Source organism: Capra hircus, chromosome 14 (genome assembly GCF_001704415.2).
Source record: "Capra hircus breed San Clemente chromosome 14, ASM170441v1, whole genome shotgun sequence".
In the NCBI taxonomy this organism is placed as follows: Eukaryota; Metazoa; Chordata; class Mammalia; order Artiodactyla; family Bovidae; genus Capra; species Capra hircus.
This window is the reverse complement of record NC_030821.1, coordinates 12,551,957-12,570,708: the sequence shown is the minus strand read 5'-3', so window position 1 is coordinate 12,570,708 and position 18,752 is coordinate 12,551,957. Positions and strand designations below refer to the sequence as shown.

Genomic DNA, 18,752 nt, shown 5'->3' with positions numbered 1-18,752 from the left:
CCTCCAAACAAACCAGAAACCCAAGACTAACATAGTGATCTCATATTCAATTTTGGGGTGCCTCCTTCATATCCATCAAAAACTGTTACAGGTTAGATACCTAGTGTGTAGATAATTTTAGAATTATGATCCCTGGCCTGAAAAAGTCCAGAAAAAGGGCAAACAGAACTGAGGCACCTAAGTCATAAAGAGAGGGTCACCTAAAGTGAGTTGGCAGAAAAAAGTAAGTGCAGCAGAACAAGCACCCCTGGAGAGAGAAATGGCAACCCACCCCAGGATTCTTGCCTGGAGAATCTCCACGGACACAGGAGCCCAGCAGGCTACAGTCCAAGGGGTGGCAAGAGTCGGACATGACTAAACGACTAAACTACCAGAACAAGCACGATAGCGTGCACAAACTGGTTCTAATTTTTTTTAATTAGCAAACTCTTCCATTAAAATGACAAACAGCTGAATTTTAATTAAAATCTTCAGAAGGAAATAAAAATATGGAAGTAAGTTTTCATGTAAAAATGCATTTAAATTTTGAAAAATTATTATTTTAGGGTTTGTGATGGGGGAAAGAGAAATACAAGTCTTATGAAGCCTGTAATGACCATTTTTTTCACTAGGAAGAGAGAAGTAAAAATGTATCACAGTAAAAGAATTGGGGTTATACACGATAGAGAAATTCCCTTATCTTACAATGCTTGATAGATTATCAATAAAGGAAATCGCAAAAGTTACTGATATTATCAGTGGTTTATGGACAGGAAACACACAACAGATTGTATTAAGATATCCACTTTGGCCCAATAAGAATGTTTTAAACTTTATAGTCATTAGTGATCAATTCTTAGATATTCACCAACAGCAAGCAGCAGATAAATGGAATATTAGCATTTAGGAATTCCAAGGGCAATAAAGGATTAAGCCCTACCAAATGTTCTATGAATAACAGTTTATCAAATAGGTTTATTGGTATGGATTCCTCTTTACTAGAAAGTGATGTCTTAACACTCCACATTTTACTGGAATCAAGCACACCATCCAGTTCACTTTCTTAGTTATCTTTAGACTATACTTTGAGTGCTACATTCTTTAAACATACCCAACATACTTCCTAAGAAAAAGTCTTATTCAAAACTGAAAACTTTCTCAGGAATTCAAGTTTCGAACATCAGATCTCCAGATGCTCCTTAGTTGTGAACCAGAACTTGGTCTCCATGCTAAAGGGCTTATTCCTCTCAAACAGGATTCCAGATGGCTTGCACCCAGGTGCCAATGAGCAACAGCACGGCTTGATTTAAGCACTGATCCTGTGATCCAATGGTAACTTTGGCTAATTTATTTACGCATTTTAGTTTTTACTAAACTGCTCATTCCAGATATCCTGGACAGCAAGAGAGATGCTCTTCAGGTTATCCTTCCCCCAAAATACTTAATGCTCAAAAAATTAAAAATGCAAAATGGGCATCAAATCACCCTTTGCTTGGAAAAAAAAAAACAAAAACAACAACCCACAATATGTTGCAGGAAAAAAACAAAAAGGATCTGTTATATTTAACCTTTAAATGCGTATTAAAATATCTACATAGCCAGGTTGCCTCCCAGAGTCAGTGCTTATCTTGAGCACACTAAGCTTCAGAAATCAAGTGCTTATCATTGGAAAAGCAAGAATATAATTTGAAAGGAGGTATATGTAGCATCTCTAATTATGGGTGTCCACAACCAAGGTCTTAAATGATTACCAGATACTACAGATTTCAGATGGGAAAGCCTTATGTAACCACCTCACCTGCCTTAGAAAGAACCAGGGGCACAGAAAGTTATGAAAGCAGCTTAAGCACCTACCAGCATATAGCGTAGAATAGCGCCAAGACCCAAGAAAAACTTACATGGTAACTTACATGGCGGTGGGGATAAGCCATTTCGATTTAAAGTGCCCCCCATTAACACAAAGTTCATCTCCTCAGCTGAACACTGAAAGACTTCAACATATCTGTCCTTCATGGTTTTTTTATGACACTTCTGTGCAGCCATAAATGCTCTGTCCGCAGACTTCATCTGGATAAAGGCATCTCCTGACGGGCGGCCCTGAGCGCGTAAGGAAGAATAAAAACAAAAGGAGACTGTCTCCTTCAACAAGGAAGTGGTTGCTTACAAAACATGCACAGTGACAATCACCCATGGTACAGACATTTTAGCCACAAAATCTGGGTGACAGTAAGATCTACTGAAACCTGACTTATGTTTCATCACCTAATTAACAGAATTGCCCACAAAACCTTGAAGAAGTAAGTTTTGAGAGCTCATAGCTGACAGTGATCCTTTTTGGGTTTTTATCAACTAGAATTAGATTTATGGGTTTTTGAAAGGGTCTCCTTGTGATTACGGTTTCAAACTATAGGATTGTACACTGGGTTTTTCCCTTTCTAAAAAATCTGATTAAATCTCACTCAACTGAGAAAAGCTAGTAACAGAACCAGTATTAGAGCTTTACCCATCCTCCTACACGAAAATGAACAAACCAGTGTTCTCTATGGGCTCTCCAGTCTGTCCCTCACTGACGAGTAACATGCCTTTTCCTCCTTCCTGAAGCCTGCCTAGCTTGGGATGTGGCCTGTAGGCAGGGAGGAGGAGAGGAGCTGGGACTGCAGAGTGCGGTGAAGGGTGGCCGGAGCCGGAGCCCCAGCACTGAGAGGGAGCCCTTCTCGCACCTCTTTCTTTGTATCTCCATTTTAAACCTTGGGCAACAGGTATTATAGACATTTCCTCGGTTACTAACAGCTTGCTAAAAATCCTATTTAAAACAAAGCTGGTGGATCTCTGCTACACAGGACCAGAATGCCTTAGTCCTATTTAGCATAGACATTTTATGGGAGAGAAAGAAAGATACAACTGGCTCATAAGACTCCTTTTTTTTAAATTTTATGGGTTTCTTTCAAGTCTCTAAGGGACTAGTTATGGCAAATGATTACCATGCAAGTTACCATCAGAGTTACCATACCAGGGAAATTAAGGACACCAGGGAAACCCAGTCCAAGATGGAAAACTAACATCTTCGAGGCAGCTAAGAGCTTGTCCGTCATCAAAGAAGCACTTCTCCCAGGTGCAATCACAGTAGGTCACAAGGGTCAATAAGAGGCAAATCTGTCCACAGTTGTTAATCAAAGAGTAATAATGGCCCCTAGATTACTAGAAATGGTGACTCAGAACCCAGACAATTCTCTGGTGATGCTGAATTGTGGGGAATTTGATTCAAAAGGACTCCCATCAGTGAAACATGCCGAGAGGAGTCCTAGTTGGATAAAAAGTTACATAGCTCAAAAGTGACCTAAGAGTGAGCACGTGTTAGTGTGGAGCATCAACCGGGGACTCAATATCTTCTGGTTCCCTATACCCAGTGGCATGCACTTTCCAGTGAGACAGGATTATGGTTATGAATGTGACCCATCTTCACAAGAGAACAGAAAGTGGGAAACTAGCAGTTTAGAGAAAGTGGGCATTTCTAATACAAACCTACATTCAGACTGTAATGCACAGAAAACATCTTTTCAAAAATTAATACAACCTGGCTTTTTAATAAATAGTTCCAAAACTTTCATTAGAATTACATGCTATATGGGTATTTAGAGTTCTGTCCTGCTTATGATAACACAACATACTGGCAAATTGCCCAGCAACTAATATAATTAATTTTATTTAAAGAGCAAGAGATACCAAGCTGAGACCTATTTTTAATATGCTTAGAATATATATTGCATACTTTAAGAATCTGTTAGATTTTTCAGAGGATTCTCAACAACTGTGGCGCTAATGGTAAAGACCCGCCTGCCAAAGCAAGAGACGTAAGAGACGCGGGTTTGAACCCTGGCTCAGGAAGATTCCCTGGAGGAGGGCATGGCAACTCGCTCCAGTATTCTTGCCTGGAGAATCCCATGGACATAGGAGCTTGGCGGGCTGAAGTTGGGTGGGTCACAAAGAACTGGACACGACTGAAATGACTTAGCACGCACGCAAATACACTAATACATTTGAATGTCTCTTATGATCACATACTGTTCCAAGTGGTATAGATACAAATTCTTTCTGAGTTTGCATTCTACTAAATGTGATTTGATAGCTACATGAAATAACCCATTTCTAAATCATCTATGGATACAAAATACGTGGGAGCACAGACATGTTTATTGCTTTTAAATGTTGTCTATGATTGCGTTCTCACTCCAGCAGAATTCGGTGCTTGCAGTAGTAAAATGCTGATAACGTCTTTTTCTCTGACCTGATGCTATTGATGACTTGGTGCATGTATGTGATAATGGAATCAAAGCTGAATCTGAATTACTATACCAACTCCAGCATTCTTTCTGGAGCTCATCTTAAAAGATCTCTTGCATTTATAGTTACATTTTTCCTGCAAAACATACTATACAAACAGATGAACAATTGTTACTTGTTTACTGAAGAGTGTCTTTAATAAGAAGCAGCAAATCAGCTTTCCAGTAAGTGATTTTCTTACCTGGTGGTTCAATACCATGTGGACCCCATGAGTTCGGATATCAGTGGAAAACTCCCCCAGGAAGTCGAGGATATCCTCAATTGTGGCCGCGTAGGGAAGACCTCGAAGGCGTATACAGTCTCTAATGTTTGTAGGGGGAACAAACTGCTGAGGTAGGACTGGAATAATGGGAGGGGTTGGAAGTGGAATGAGAGGAGCCGAGGAGAATCGATTCAGCACCTGTGCTCGGAGCAAAACAGAAGTCAGTTAGAGCTTCGCTATTGCAATGCTGCCTGCAGGCCAGGGCTGGCGTCCCTAGGGAATGGCTAGAAATGCATCCTCTCAGCTCCACCCCAACTCAGTCCATATGGGTCTGCAGTTTAACAAGATCCCCGGGTGATCAACCAGCATCATAGTCTGAGAAGCATTCACAGAGAAAGTCATTCATGCTTTTCAGCTGGGAGATCGTGAGCCCACTTTTTTTAGAGGCATTCTGAGGTATATGCCACACACAACACAATGAACTTAGATTAAGGACTTTTTTTTTTTACCTCCCTCCCCATACCAACCCTCTGGGTCATCCCAGTGCACCAGCGCTGAGCACCCTGTATCATGGATCGAACCTGGACTGGTGATTCATTTCACACAGGATAATATACCATTTCAATGCCATTCTCCCAAATCATCCCACCCTCACCCTCTCCCACAGACAAATGCATCACTATCTGCTTTGAGAAAGTACTCTTCAAGTCTGCTGCTTTTCAGGACATATTGTTAAAATGCGGACTTATGGACAACCTATTAGATTTCATTTCACTAAATTGTGCTCTCAATATTATCTTCACATTTCACCTCCAAACCCAAGAATATAAAGAAAACGACCCAGTAAAGGAACCACAGGTCAAATAGTGACTCAATTACATTAAAATATGTCACATTTATAATGATATGTAAAGCAGAATGCCTGGATAACATAAACCTGAAAAAAAAATCCATTAGTGAAAATAAAAAATCAATTTCCATGTGAATTTGAGAGAGTGGCTAAAGAGAGGATCCTGTCTTTTAAATTCATGGAATTCAGCTCTCTTGAGAATGGATGAGAGGTCAGGAACATTTTGGAGTGGAGAAGAATTGCTCCCAGGCAAAACTGGTGCTACAAAGATGTTGTCTACTTTTGTTGTTGTTTAGAGTACGCCTATTAGCTAATAATACGAGGAGGTCCTTGTGCAAATGCCACGTGTGGAATCCCCAAGATTTCTGAACCATTTACCACTGTAGCCTTTATCATCTCATGTGGTGGTGGTCTATTCGCTAAGTCGTGTCTGACTCTTGGGACCCCATGGACTGTAGCCCACCAGGCTCCTCTGCCCATGGGATTCTCCAGGCAAGAATACTGGAGTGAGTTGCCCTTTCCTTCTCCAGGGGATCTTCCCAACCCAGGAATCAGACCCAGGCGGCATTGCAGGCAGATTCTTCACCGACTGAGCTAGGAGGGAAGCCCAACTAGTTACCAGCTCATAACTAAAAATATAAGACAATCCATGAACTCCCCCCAAACTGCCCTAACTTCCTCACTCACAGCCTGTCCAACTGCTAGGTGAACAAGAGGTGACAGTAATAAAAAGTAAACACAACACAGCCAAAGAGAAAGCAAGACTTTAAGAAAATATACAAACAATCCAGACACTGTACAAACATTAGGGGGGGAAGAACATGAATAGAAAACAAATGTGGTTATAAACAAACTTGGGACAGGAAATGGTCTAGCACCTACAGTACCTGCCAAACAGAAGGTGAGTAAAAAGATTCTGAGTTAAGTGATTATTAGTAACAAAGACAGCGGAAAGTCTAAGACTACTTCAGCACGTATTAAAATAAATTATTAGAGATGGGAGGCAGGAAAGAGAAAACTGCCCGCTACACTCAAAACCATCTATGGCAGAGTCATAGAGACAGCATACTCTACATCCAAGCCAATAAACAAACAGTAGCTGGAGAAGGCAACGGCAACCCACTCCAGTACTCTTGCCTGGAAAATCCCATGGACGGAGGAGCCTGGTAGGCTGCAGTCCACGGGGTTGCTGAGGGTCGAACACGACTGAGCGACTTCACTTAGACTTTTCACTTTCATGCACTGGAGAAGGAAATGGCAACCCACTCCAGTGTTTTTGCCTGGAGAATCCTAGGGACGGGGGAGCCTGGCGGGCTGCCGTCTCTGGGGTCGCAGAGTCGGACACAACTGAAGTGACTTAGCAGCAGTAGCAGCAGCCGCCGCCAAGGCTCTGGGGTAATACATTCTAGGGCATGATTTCCATGAAACAGTTCTTTTGAATTAAAGATCTAAAATAAAAGTTTCACCCCCCGCCCTCTAGTTTGGGCAGGATGTTTTAAGCCTTGAGCATGCTCAGCATATTTAAGAGATTCAGAATTTAGGATTCTCACTTTCAACAAGTACAATTGATTATACTACAAGTATGCTCATAGTTTAAGATTCAAGAGCACCAGTACAATAGAACACAGAATAAATGTAGCATTTCGCTTACATTTATTTCAGCATAAAATCAGTCTGATATTCTAGCAGATGATGGTTCTATTTAACTTTGGAGAACTATTTTAAATCATTACAATGGGCTTTGCAGAAGCTAGACAAAATCATATTAGGAACTCACTGAAGTAACAGTAGAGTCAGTGTCTGAACTGCTTGCAAAAAAGACCAAAGAAAATCACTAAAATGACTATATCCTACTATCGAATCAAGTAGAATAAGTTGAAGAGCCATGTGAAAACAGTCAACATGATCTCAGGTGCAAAGCTAACTGACCCCTGAAGTGAAATGATCAGCTTGTAAGTCAAGAAGAACAGCTAAAAGGCTTGAGACCCTAGAGATGGTTTTATGCTTAGATCTTGGCATGTTTTCGGGAATTGACTGCTCTGTCCGTGTCTCAAAAAGAGTGCTCAGTTCTGAAAGGGATGACCAGCAGCAGGACAAAAGGACACTTTGCACTCTCCCAGCAGTATGAAACTGATCAAGCCTTTTGGGAAATAAATTTGGCAAGACATTAAAACCTTATTTCCCTATATCCAGTTCTAAAGAAATCAATCAGAAACTGACCATTTTATTAGCACGTTTACCTAGAAATTTCTAATGACAGGAAACAAAACAAAACAAAACCCGGCAAATAGACTTTCTAAATGAATTATATGCTGCTGTTAGACACAGAATTAAAGACTGAATTTTTTTTTGTATATTAATAGTGGCTCTCATTTAGTTACAGAATAAGACTTTTTTATGTGCTTATACTTTCTGTAATTTCCAAGTTTTATTTTAGCACACTGAATAATGTGGGATCTGAAATAATGAATAGAAACTATATTCAATCTTATAATACCTTATAATGGAAAAAATCTGAAAAAGAATATATATATATAATTATATATATAATTAAAAGAATATATAATTAAAATAATATATATAATTGCTTTGCTATATACCTAAAACATTGCAAACCAACTATATTTCAATTAAAAAATAAATTAAGCAAAAAGAGGATAGAAATAAGGCAAAGCCACCAACCTGCTGAACTTCAGCTGCTGTGCTCCTGAAGAGTTCGATGTATCTTTTACCCAACAAGTCTTTATGCTTCCTCAGTGCGTTCTGTGCGTATTCCTCGCAAGCAAAGAGGACAAAAGCATCCCCTGTGGGCCTACCATCTGGGTAGGTAACAAAGAGGATGCCTTCCTTCCCCCCGGTGATGGGGCAATGTTGTCCAAAGAAGGCCACCACTTCATCAGCCGTGGCCGTGAAGGGGAGCCCCCGCATGCGGACAATGACTTGGTTTTCCTTGGAGAGAAACTGGGCCACCTCATTGGATGTACCTGGGAAGACAAACAGCAGGCAGCACAGGGAGAAACGGTTAAGACATCAACTTCACCAAAGTTAAAATGGTGACATCTTTGGCAATGTCCTGAATTTATAATTAAGACCTGCACTAACCAAAGAATTCATAGTAACATTCCAGGAATCAGAACTCACTTCCAATTAACTTGAAACTTTCCCCTCTACCATTTTCATAAAATACCTCTCTTAATTTAAGAAAGTAGCCATACAGTTAAATCATGGACCAACAATCATACTCTTGAAGAAGAAGTAACTAGTCGTGGTGGTTAAGGGCACAGGCCCTGAAGCTAGAATGCCTGGGTGCAACGGTGGCTTTATCATTTTCCAGGCTGTGGCCTCAGTCAGGTTTAATCTCTGTACCTCAGTGTGCTCATCTGTAAAATGGGAGTAAAATTACCTACCTCATAAATTATGAGAATAAGTGATTACATACAAAGCACTTAGTGATTTTTGTTATTGTTTTCCTAATTACTTATTAGGAAAGGTCCAAACATACTCAAGTAGAGAGGATAATGAACACATTTGGCAGCTAGTTTCAACATTTATCAATACTCTGCTGAACATGAAGCATTTTGTACAATGCTGCCTTGTGGCAAATACTCAAATAAACACTCAGTCAACTCTGCCACCTGCGATGTACAATGTTATCTACCATGGAACCTCAGGACCATAGCACCTCCAAGTATACTTTATGCCCAATGAATATCAAACACTGGAAACCCTATTAACTTGAAGTTTTTAATTTGGAAACCTTGGTTTATTTCAAGAAATAAGTGCAAGAAATATATCAGCAAATTGTATTAACAGAATGTTGTTACTACAAGTTTTACAGTTGTAAACATTTTTATCAGGGATAAATAACAAAATGATAATGAAGGGGTATAAAAGTTTTCTGTATTTAAGTGAAAGCTACTTTAGCATATTTTGGCAATATGTGTCCAAAACCCCTTAAGATGTCCATATTCTTTGATCTAGTTATCCCGTTTTTAGGAATTTATCTTAATGAGTGGCACATACAGAGATAAATAAATATTCACTGCAACATACTTATCGAGTGAAAAGTTGGGCAATTGGAGCTTACTTCCAATATGATTGTTTTCATAAAAAATTATGGTAAATATAATTGCATATGTGTGCTAAGTCATGTCCAACTCTTTGTGACTCCATGGACTGTAGCCCACCAGGCTCCTCTGTCCATGAGATTTTCTGGGCAAGAATTCTGGAGTCAGTTGCCATTTCCTTCTCCAGGGGATCTTCCTAACCCAGGGATCAACCCGTCATCTTGTGCTTCTGCTTATTGGCAGGTGGATTCTTTACCACTAGCGCCACCTGGGAAGCCTGGCAATGAGCACTAAGGAACATTGAGATATTTAAGAAGATATTCATAATATACTAAAAGGAGAAAGGAAATTAAAGCAATATGAGCAAAGAGAAACATCTGCTGGACAAACCACAGTTGACATTTTTTATTTATTATTTTTAGGTTTTACAGTTACAAATCACTCCAGAATTAGATAAAGACTTCCTATTCCTACTTCTTCTTGACCATGTTACTTCAAACATCACGTATTCTAAAATACTAGAAGCCAGAAAGCTACCATGTTCCTGGCCACTGATGAGTTATGAAGTTGAGAGAAAAATTAGAAGCAGATATGCAACGATTCCAGGTATTCGGGTACGGCCGTTACGGCTGTTTGAAAGTTTTCAGACTATTTAATTTCTTTCATGAACGACTCTTTCCCTTTGTACGTGACTTTACATGTACCCTTTGGCCTTTGTATAGAAATATGTTTAATTGCTATTTAACTACAGTTGGTTGACTTAAGCCTTAGGACAAGTGTTACACTACCTGATACCACTGGATATTTCTTCCTCCTGTCAAAAGAATAAAAGTCAACTCCTACGTTTCATTGGGAGTAAAAAGACATTCATGATTGTATTTATCTGCATTTGGTATATAAGTAAAATTTTAGATCCTTCTCAGTATAGCCACATTGTATGAAAGGTACTCACCGCCAGCAATTTTAAGAAAATCTTCACCTGTTGCTTTGTAAACCTAAGGAAAGACAAAGGGAAATGAAATGCAGTTTCTGAGCCTTCTGACGCGCACACTTGTTCAAGACGCCAGGCCTGTCAGACGGCACCTGTCAGGCTGAGGACGTACCTCGATGTACCGGCTCCCCATGTGATGCTTGTGTCTCTGCAGAGCTAGGTCTCTGTGCTCCTCGCTCACAAACCTAACCAGGGCTTCTCCGTTCCTCCGACCCTGGGCATTCAGACAAAGCGCTGCACCGCCCCTTTGAAAAATAACCGAACAGAAAACAATGGGGGGAAAAAAACAACAGTGAGGAGGAAAATGACACAGTATCTATTTATCCCCTTGGGGCTGTTAAGTCAAATAGAGATTAAGGAAAAACCAACTTGGCAATATTGAGTCCTTTGAAGAATCTTGCAATATCTTGATCCGAAGACTGCCATGGTAAACCTCGTGCCCTGACTACTGTGTTGTCATCAATAAGTTCCATCTTGCTGCTGTGGATCAAGCAAAACTTCAGCTTACGTGATTAATGCTAGGCAGTCTGACGTACTACCCCCTCCTAAGACACCTGGCCTATTTGCACTTGAGCTATTCTTCATTTGGAGTTCAGACAAACTTGTCATACTGCCCACTATACTTCGTAACTTCAAAAATTCTCTGGGTATATAGTTCAAAGTACTCTTTAGGTGCGTAACTACAAAAAGGCAATGCCCTATGCAAGTTCAGCACAGCTTAATCACCCAGCAAACCGCCTATCAGCTAAGTTCCTGCTTCCTTGTTCTCACAAGAACCTAAGATCAATTCATAGGAAGAAAAATCCTCCCAATACCCTGATGGCCTCTAAGTTCCTAGAGATGAGAAGCATAGGTTTAAACTCATTCTCTGATCTGGCCAGTACACCAGTGGGGTTTAAATCCAGCTTGACCGCAAAAACTTAAGATTCCCATAAAGCTGGTAATTAACCCACATCAGTAATGCGTGTGCATGGTCAGAAGTCTGCCATTAAAATATCTCCCCTATCAAACAGGGAGGCATCATAGAGTGTTTATGGAAATGCTTGGGAGTTCCCATACCTTAATGAGTCATTTGTAAATCACCTATTCTGTATTTTGACATCTTTTGATGTTCTATTCCTCCCACATTTTTATTTTCAGTACTTTGAGGACATTTTCTTAATGAGTCACTTTTCCCACAACTCAATAGGCCTCAGTGTCTCTCTAATGGGCAAAGATGTCAGAAGTTTCTGTTCACTTCAGGCATCAAGTAATCTCACGCAAGCCAGTGCAGTGATGTACAAATAGGTCTACCTGTGATCACAAACGGAGATACCAGCATTTCATACTTCTCCCCAGTTATTTCCTGTGCTTTAAAGTAGGAGCTGATAGAACATGCTTAAAATTATCTCAGCAAAAACCTTGTGAACTCTTTTAAGCCCTAGGATTTTCCCCCTTGGAAATTTTCCAGTGAGGAGGACAGTTCAGAGAGGCTAAACTCAAAATTACAGATAGGAACACAAGATGTCCCTAAGGTCTCAGTGACTAAGGATACAAATATTTCATTAAATGTTAATCCCCACATCCAAGCTCACTTTAAATCACAATCTCCATTAATGAATGACGTAAGAGTAGAAAATGGATAGCCAAAAGGGTCAGTAAAGTCACTAAAATATAAGGGGAGTTAAATACCACAATATGAATACAAACACATTGAAAGACTCCAATGGAGTAGTATGCAAGTACTTACCAAGTGCCACTTTCAAATTTGTAATTTACTCTCTCTGGATCTGAAAATCTGTGATCTAAAATGAGAACATACAAGTCATCCTTTTAGCTGGAGAAAAAGCTGTGAGTGTGTGTGTGGGGGTGTGTGTGGTGGTGGGGGGGGTGGGGCAGAATGGGACTCAGAAGCATAGGTGACAGAAAGTGGATGGGATCAGATTCTAGGTCCCTATTGTTATAACACCAGTACTTACTATAAGGGTCTGAAATCATTGCTAAGATTATATTTCCCATATCTTCAACTTGAGATGCTCCATACCGGGAGGCTGAACTATTCTTCTCAAAATTTAAACCTGGGAAATTAAGTTAAGGAAATATTTTGGGGAGGTAAAATGAGCTTGCTTTTAACCCCAAATTAAACTGTCGTGGAGCCAGGAAGTCAAGTAAAATGCATCTTGATTGAAAATTCTTTGAAATCTCAGAATAGTTGTTTCCCATCAGCCTGGACTTCACCCACAGTTTTTGAAGTACCCAATTGCCCCTTTGGACTAAGATGGCCAAACAATTCTGTCCTGAGGAATAATACCAGGAATAAAATGTTTATTGAGGGGTAGAGAATGCACGAATAATGAGCACTTTACTGTCAAACCATGAAGTATACAGTGAAATTAACAGAATCCTTCCCTTACCTTTACAGCACACACAGGCAACCACCATGCTGACCTAAAGATATAGTTACATCTACCAAAATCACAAGGTATTAAATGGCTTTAAGCCTAATGTTCAAAAACTTTTCAGATTACTGACAACATTGTATCTCTGATACTATTTTTATCCTGAACTCCTTTCTACAAGATTTTTGGAGTCCCATAACACAGCTATCTTGGATGGCAACAAATGCTTGTCTTTTCAGAGTAGATGTGTAGAAACAATTCCAGTACTCAGGGCCAACCGTGACCAATGTGACTTCTGATCACGTGAGTACACTGTCTGGATAAGCCAGGAAACATGACTTTTAAGAAATGCATGGCTCAAGTTGTGTTGAAGATGCAACCAAAAGAGGTTTCTGCCAGGTTTTATGAATTTGCAGTCTAAAGCATGTGACTTTGTCAAAACAGTTACCTTAGAAAGCCAACAGTCATTAAAATGGTTCATTTCTTTTATTTTCAAGTTTCAGTGCTACCGTCACTTTGTCATGAATTCACTTTGTTGTCAGTTTCACAGTGTAGTACAATGCACATAAGAAATAATACTATAGGACTACCTTTCTCGAGTTTAAAATGAAGACAGCCATCTGTGTGGTGGTTGTTAACATGTTTTATAAAAATGTTTTCTGACTGGTATTTTGTAATATGGGTAAAAAATGAAGACAAATATTAATAAAAAGTAGGTACCATTTAACTGTGAACAAAGAAGATACAACGTAAAAACAACTCAGAGATCTCTTTCCCACCAAGAATTATGGTCAGTCTTCTGAATGAGTAATATTCTTTTCTGTTTTCAATTCAAAATCCTTTTCTGTTTCATCCACATCAGCTTCCTCTTTCCCTTCTCCAATAGAGACATCGCATTGCTTTTCCCCACACTGGGCAAAATCATTCTTCTGTTGTCTCTCAACCAGTTACATTTCTCTGTAGTTAAATATACTGCATGCAGAATGGCAGCCATATGTTCCTTGGCAAATTACTTAACCCCACTAAACTTCATGCTATTTGTAGCCAAAGCTGTGGTCACCTTTACCTTCCTGGACTTTTGTGAAGATTAAATGAGATAAAACAAGCTGAGGACACAAAGCAGGCATTTAATACTTGAAGCTCCTCGATTTTAGGTGAACGACTTTCATAACCCATGATAAGGACACTTTAAGAGGGTCACTTTATGACTGAAAAAACATCTGAGCTCACCAGATGCCTTTTTATATACTCATAGGATAATCAAGCTAAAATGGTGGATAATTTCTGCATTCCGTCTTTACATTAATCACCGAGTGATGCAATAAATGTGCTGCCCACTGAGGGATTAGAAAACCAATCCCAGGAGATGTTCAAGCAACCAAGTAATGACCGCTGACAGGGGTCATTAAAATGATTGTCCTTGGTCAATCTGTGACAAAGGAGGCGAGACGACACGATGTTGGAAATGGTCTCTTCAACAGATGGTGCTGGGAAAACTGGGCAACTGCTTGTAAAAAAATGAAATTAGATTATTCTTTAACACCATACACACAAAGAAGCCCCAAATGGATTAACGACCTAAATATAAGACCAGACACAATAAAACTCTTAAGAGGAAAACGCTGGCAGAACACTTCCTGACAGAAACTGCAGCAGCATCTTTTTTCGACCCATCTACCAGAATAAGGTGGGAAATAAAAACAAAAGTAAAGAGATGGGGACCTACTTCAACTCAAAAGCTTCTGCACAGCAAAGGAAACAACAGAACAAAAAGGCAACCCACAGACTGGGAGAGAATATTTGCAAATGATACGACTGTCAACAGACCGGTTTCCAAAATTTACAAACACCTCATGATGCCTAACAACATCAAAATAAACAAGTCAATCAACAAACGGGGAGAAGACCTAAATAAGACATTTTGCCAAAGGAGACATACAGATGGCCAAGAGACACATGAAAAGATGTTCAACATCACTAATGATTACAGAAATGGGAATCAAAACTACAAAACTACAATGAGATATCACCTCACACCAGCCAGAATGGGTATCATCAAAAAAAAATCCAGAAACAATAAATGCTGGAGAGGGTGTGGAGAGAAGAACCCTCCTACACTGCTGGTGGGAATGTAAATTGATACAGCCACTACAGAGAACAGTAGGGAGATTCCTTAAAAAAGCTAAAACAGTGCTACCACAGGACCCTGCAATCCCACTCCTGGGCATATGTCCGTGCTTGTGCGTACGTACTCAGTCGCTTCAGCTGCGTCGGACTCTGTGACCCTGTGGACTGCAACCCACCAGGCTCCTCTGTCTCCAGGCGAGAATACTGGAGTGTGTTGCCATGCCTTTCTCCAGGGGATCTCCCTGACCCAGGGATCAAACCCGAGTCTGTCTCCCGCATTGGCAGGCGGGTTCTTTACCACTAGTGCCACCTGGGAAGCCCCCAAACAGAACGTGCTTGGGTGTGAGCACTGAGCACATACATTTGAAGAAAAACACGATCTGAAAGGATACATGCACCCCAATGTTCCCTGAGCACTGCTGACAACAGCAACCTGATAGCCTGGAAGCAGCCTGAACCCTCCTTAACAGAGGAATGGACAAAGAGGATGCGGCACGTATATACAGTGAACTATCACTCAACCACCAGAAGAATGAACTAATGCCACCTGCAGCAACATGGATGGGCCTAGAGACTGTCATACTGAATGAAGTAAGAGAAGGAGAAATACTGTAAGACGTCCCTCATATAGAGAATCTAGAAAGAAACGATACAAATGAACTTATGAAACAGACAGACGCACATACTTAGAGAATGAACTTACAGTTGCCTGGACACACTGCCATATTTAAAATGGAGAACCTACAAGGACCTACTGTGTAGCATAGGGAACTCTGCTCCATGTTACGTGGAAGCCTGGATGGGAGGGCAGTGTGGGGGAGAATGGATCCATGTATGTGTGTGGCTGAGTCCCTTCCCTGCTACCTGGGACTATCACAACATTGTGTGTCTATGCCCCAGTGCAAAATAAGCTTTAAAAAAAAAAAGATCATCATTGGCAGACTGTACTGTATTTATTAATTCAGGGCCATTTTCAAAGAATGTAATGACAGGACAGAAAAACTGGAGCCAAAGGATGAAGATACTTTAGGAAGACAACTGTGCTAATTTTTCTGGGGAGATGGGAGGGCCTTTAAGGGCCTTTACAGAACTAAGAAACAAGAGCTGTGACTAGCCATAAAATATCATGTAAACTATGCCACCAATCATCCGGAATCCTGCAATTCTTACAACACTTTCCCTCTTGTAAGGGCCTACAATGAAGAAGAGAGAAGGATATCCAAGAAACAGAGACCAATGCCATCCATCATAAAGGCAGGGTTTCTCAGCTTCAGCATCAGTGGCATGTAGGGCAGATAAATCTTTGTTGGGAGTGGGGATGGTGTCTTGTGTACTATAGGATTTTCAGTACCATGTTAACCTCTACCTACTCCCAGTTTTAACAATTAAAAATGTCTCCTCCCCCCACCAAAAAAGTCTCCAGATTTTTGCCAAGTGTCCCCAGGTGAGCAAAATCTAGCCCCGGTTGAAAAACAGCATTAAAAACTAACAGCTCCAAAGAGTGGCAACTTAACCCCTTACTACTGATTCAGAGAAAAGTTTTATATGTAGGAGATCATTACTGGACAGAAAATTTAAAGATATCTGACCAAGGAAACACTGCATAAGGCAATTTAATGCTGTGGCAAAACCCCAATCAGCAGAGACACATACCCTATACCTTAAGGAACATGGATGAAAACACAGCAAAAGGCAGCCCTTGACCCTCATTCAATTTCTGGCCAGCCCAGAGAAAAGTATGGCTTTACTGTTTTTAAAAGGATTGTAAAGAAAGAATAAGAAGAGATTGTATGTGGCCTCCAAAATCTAAAACATGGTCTCTCTAGCCCTTTAGTGAATAGGATTGCTAACTTCTGATTTGGAGGAATAAAACTGCCCAAAATAGAGAGTGCTGTAGAAATATTTGCCACATTGTAACGTTCTATCCCAAAGCAGAATCTTGGGGGAAACTAAACTTCAAAGGAACTGGATGGGGAAGAGTATGCTCCACTCAAACCAGTTTTTTCTCTTCTGTAAGTGACAAGAGGCATAAGCCTTGTCACCTTTGCTCAGGTAACTCCCCTATAAAATCCTCTTATCTTCATAATCCCTTAACCAAATTAGACCATGGGTCACTCCCACTCAGCACCAAAGCCTCCTTCAACTGCTGGAGGTCACAACCATCAATCTGAGTTGATTAGATACTATTTCTATACAATATTACTATGACTCTCCTCAACTCTACTTTGCATTTCCTGAGCACAGGTTCCCTTTCCTCTGATCTCTTTCCATCTACCACAGCACCTATTAACTTCTAAGATTCTACTGACATAACAGTGATATTTATTACACACCATTTTGTGCCAAACACTACTTCCTCCTATACTTCTGCAGTAGCCCTGCCAGGTGGATGTCAGTGAAGCCAGACAGATGATGAAACTAGATGGAGAGAAGTTCTGTATCTCACTCAAGTTTCCCAGCTGGCAGGTAATGGAGCTGGAATTATCATATAGTTCTGATCTGACTATGTGTATGCAATTCGCCGCCCCGAGATAAACAGCTCTGTTTAATTTGTTTTGAGCAACAGTTTGTGAGGAGCTTTCTAAATGCATATACGACATGTATATGTATGGCTGAGTCCCTTCACTGTTAACCCAAAACTACCACAACACTGTTGACTGGCTATGCTCCGATACGAAATTACAAGTTTAAAGTTTGAAAACCAACAAACAGAAAAGAGGACTAAGTGACTAAATTCTCTAGCAGGGGTCATGATCCCATCTGAACCTGAGAATACTCGGATTACATCTAAACAGACATCCTCTCAGTTGTACTAAAGCTGAGAAGGCGTTTTATCTAGTTTAAGTCTAAAACCAACCTATGGAAACTACTTTCGGAATAATCATGTAATAAAATAATAATTAACAAATAAATATATGAAAGCCAAGTGAAAAGGAACAGAAGTAACAACGTGAAGTACCCTGTTTGTGTAGAATAGATCTGCACCTGAAGAATTATTTTACTGAACTCGACTTTTTGAATTAAGAATGTGTTGTAGACATTTGGCTAACCTGGTTCCACATAACAGGTCCCAACATGTTTCCCTTCAAGTCATCACACACCACGAAGATCAGCAGCTCTGAGCTCCTAGCAACTTTTAAAAGTCACCCAACCTCCTGCATGCCCAAACCACCCACTCAGCCACACCACTGTCTTTGGAAGATTCATTCAGTTTTGAGTAATTCTTACCAGAACGTAACATGAACACCACATACAGGAGAGTGAGAAAAACACGCTTAGTACCGATTCTTTCTGCTATCAATTCATAAGTGTATACTGAATGACCTGCCGTGCGTCTGATCTTGAGGGAAGGAAAGATGAGTCTGTGCCTCCTGATTTATGGTTCGTCATGCAGCTTACTCATTCTGCCCTCGAGGCGGCCGCAACAGCACCAACAGGCTTGGCCAGCTCTACAAATGAGACACGCCGTGAGCAAACGCGGAAGGGTAAAGCCAGACATGTGGGAACAGAATGAGCGTTTCAGGCTACACCTGAGCTAGGGCTGCACTGACACAGATCTCGGAGACCTTCGGAGACCTCGCTGGTAGCTGAACGGAGGATGCCCGGTCAATGAAACAGATCTCAGGGCTTAACCCATGCTTATACTATCTGAAGGCAGAGTTCAGAGAGAAATTTTACAGAGCACCTCAGTATCAGCTGATCCACTCAAAAGAAGTTCCCTTTTCTGACGGCCTGAAAGGCAACACATGTCGTTTCAGAACACTCAATTTTCCCTGATAAATAGCATCTTTTTAAAACTAGTTTAAAACAAGTTTTT

The 18,752-nt window shown here is 40.5% G+C and overlaps 1 protein-coding gene across 5 annotated transcripts in view; it reads right to left on the bottom strand.

Moving 5' to 3' along the window:
* Positions 1-18,752, bottom strand: part of ESRP1 (epithelial splicing regulatory protein 1) — a 59,430-nt gene that overhangs the window by 27,883 nt on the left and 12,795 nt on the right. For 3 of the 5 annotated variants that reach the window (XM_013969294.2, XM_013969295.2, XM_013969293.2), the window contains exons 5-12: positions 12,389-12,487; positions 12,160-12,214; positions 10,800-10,910; positions 10,543-10,675; positions 10,392-10,434; positions 8,055-8,356; positions 4,502-4,720; positions 1,878-2,076 (exon numbers count right to left, since the gene is read on the bottom strand). In XM_013969294.2, coding sequence (XP_013824748.1) covers positions 1,878-2,076; positions 4,502-4,720; positions 8,055-8,356; positions 10,392-10,434; positions 10,543-10,675; positions 10,800-10,910; positions 12,160-12,214; positions 12,389-12,487 — 1,161 coding nt within the window. The remainder of the gene's footprint in view (positions 1-1,877; positions 2,077-4,501; positions 4,721-8,054; positions 8,357-10,391; positions 10,435-10,542; positions 10,676-10,799; positions 10,911-12,159; positions 12,215-12,388; positions 12,488-18,752) is intronic. The other 2 variants (XM_013969296.2, XM_005689231.3) reach the window with 1 other exon arrangement.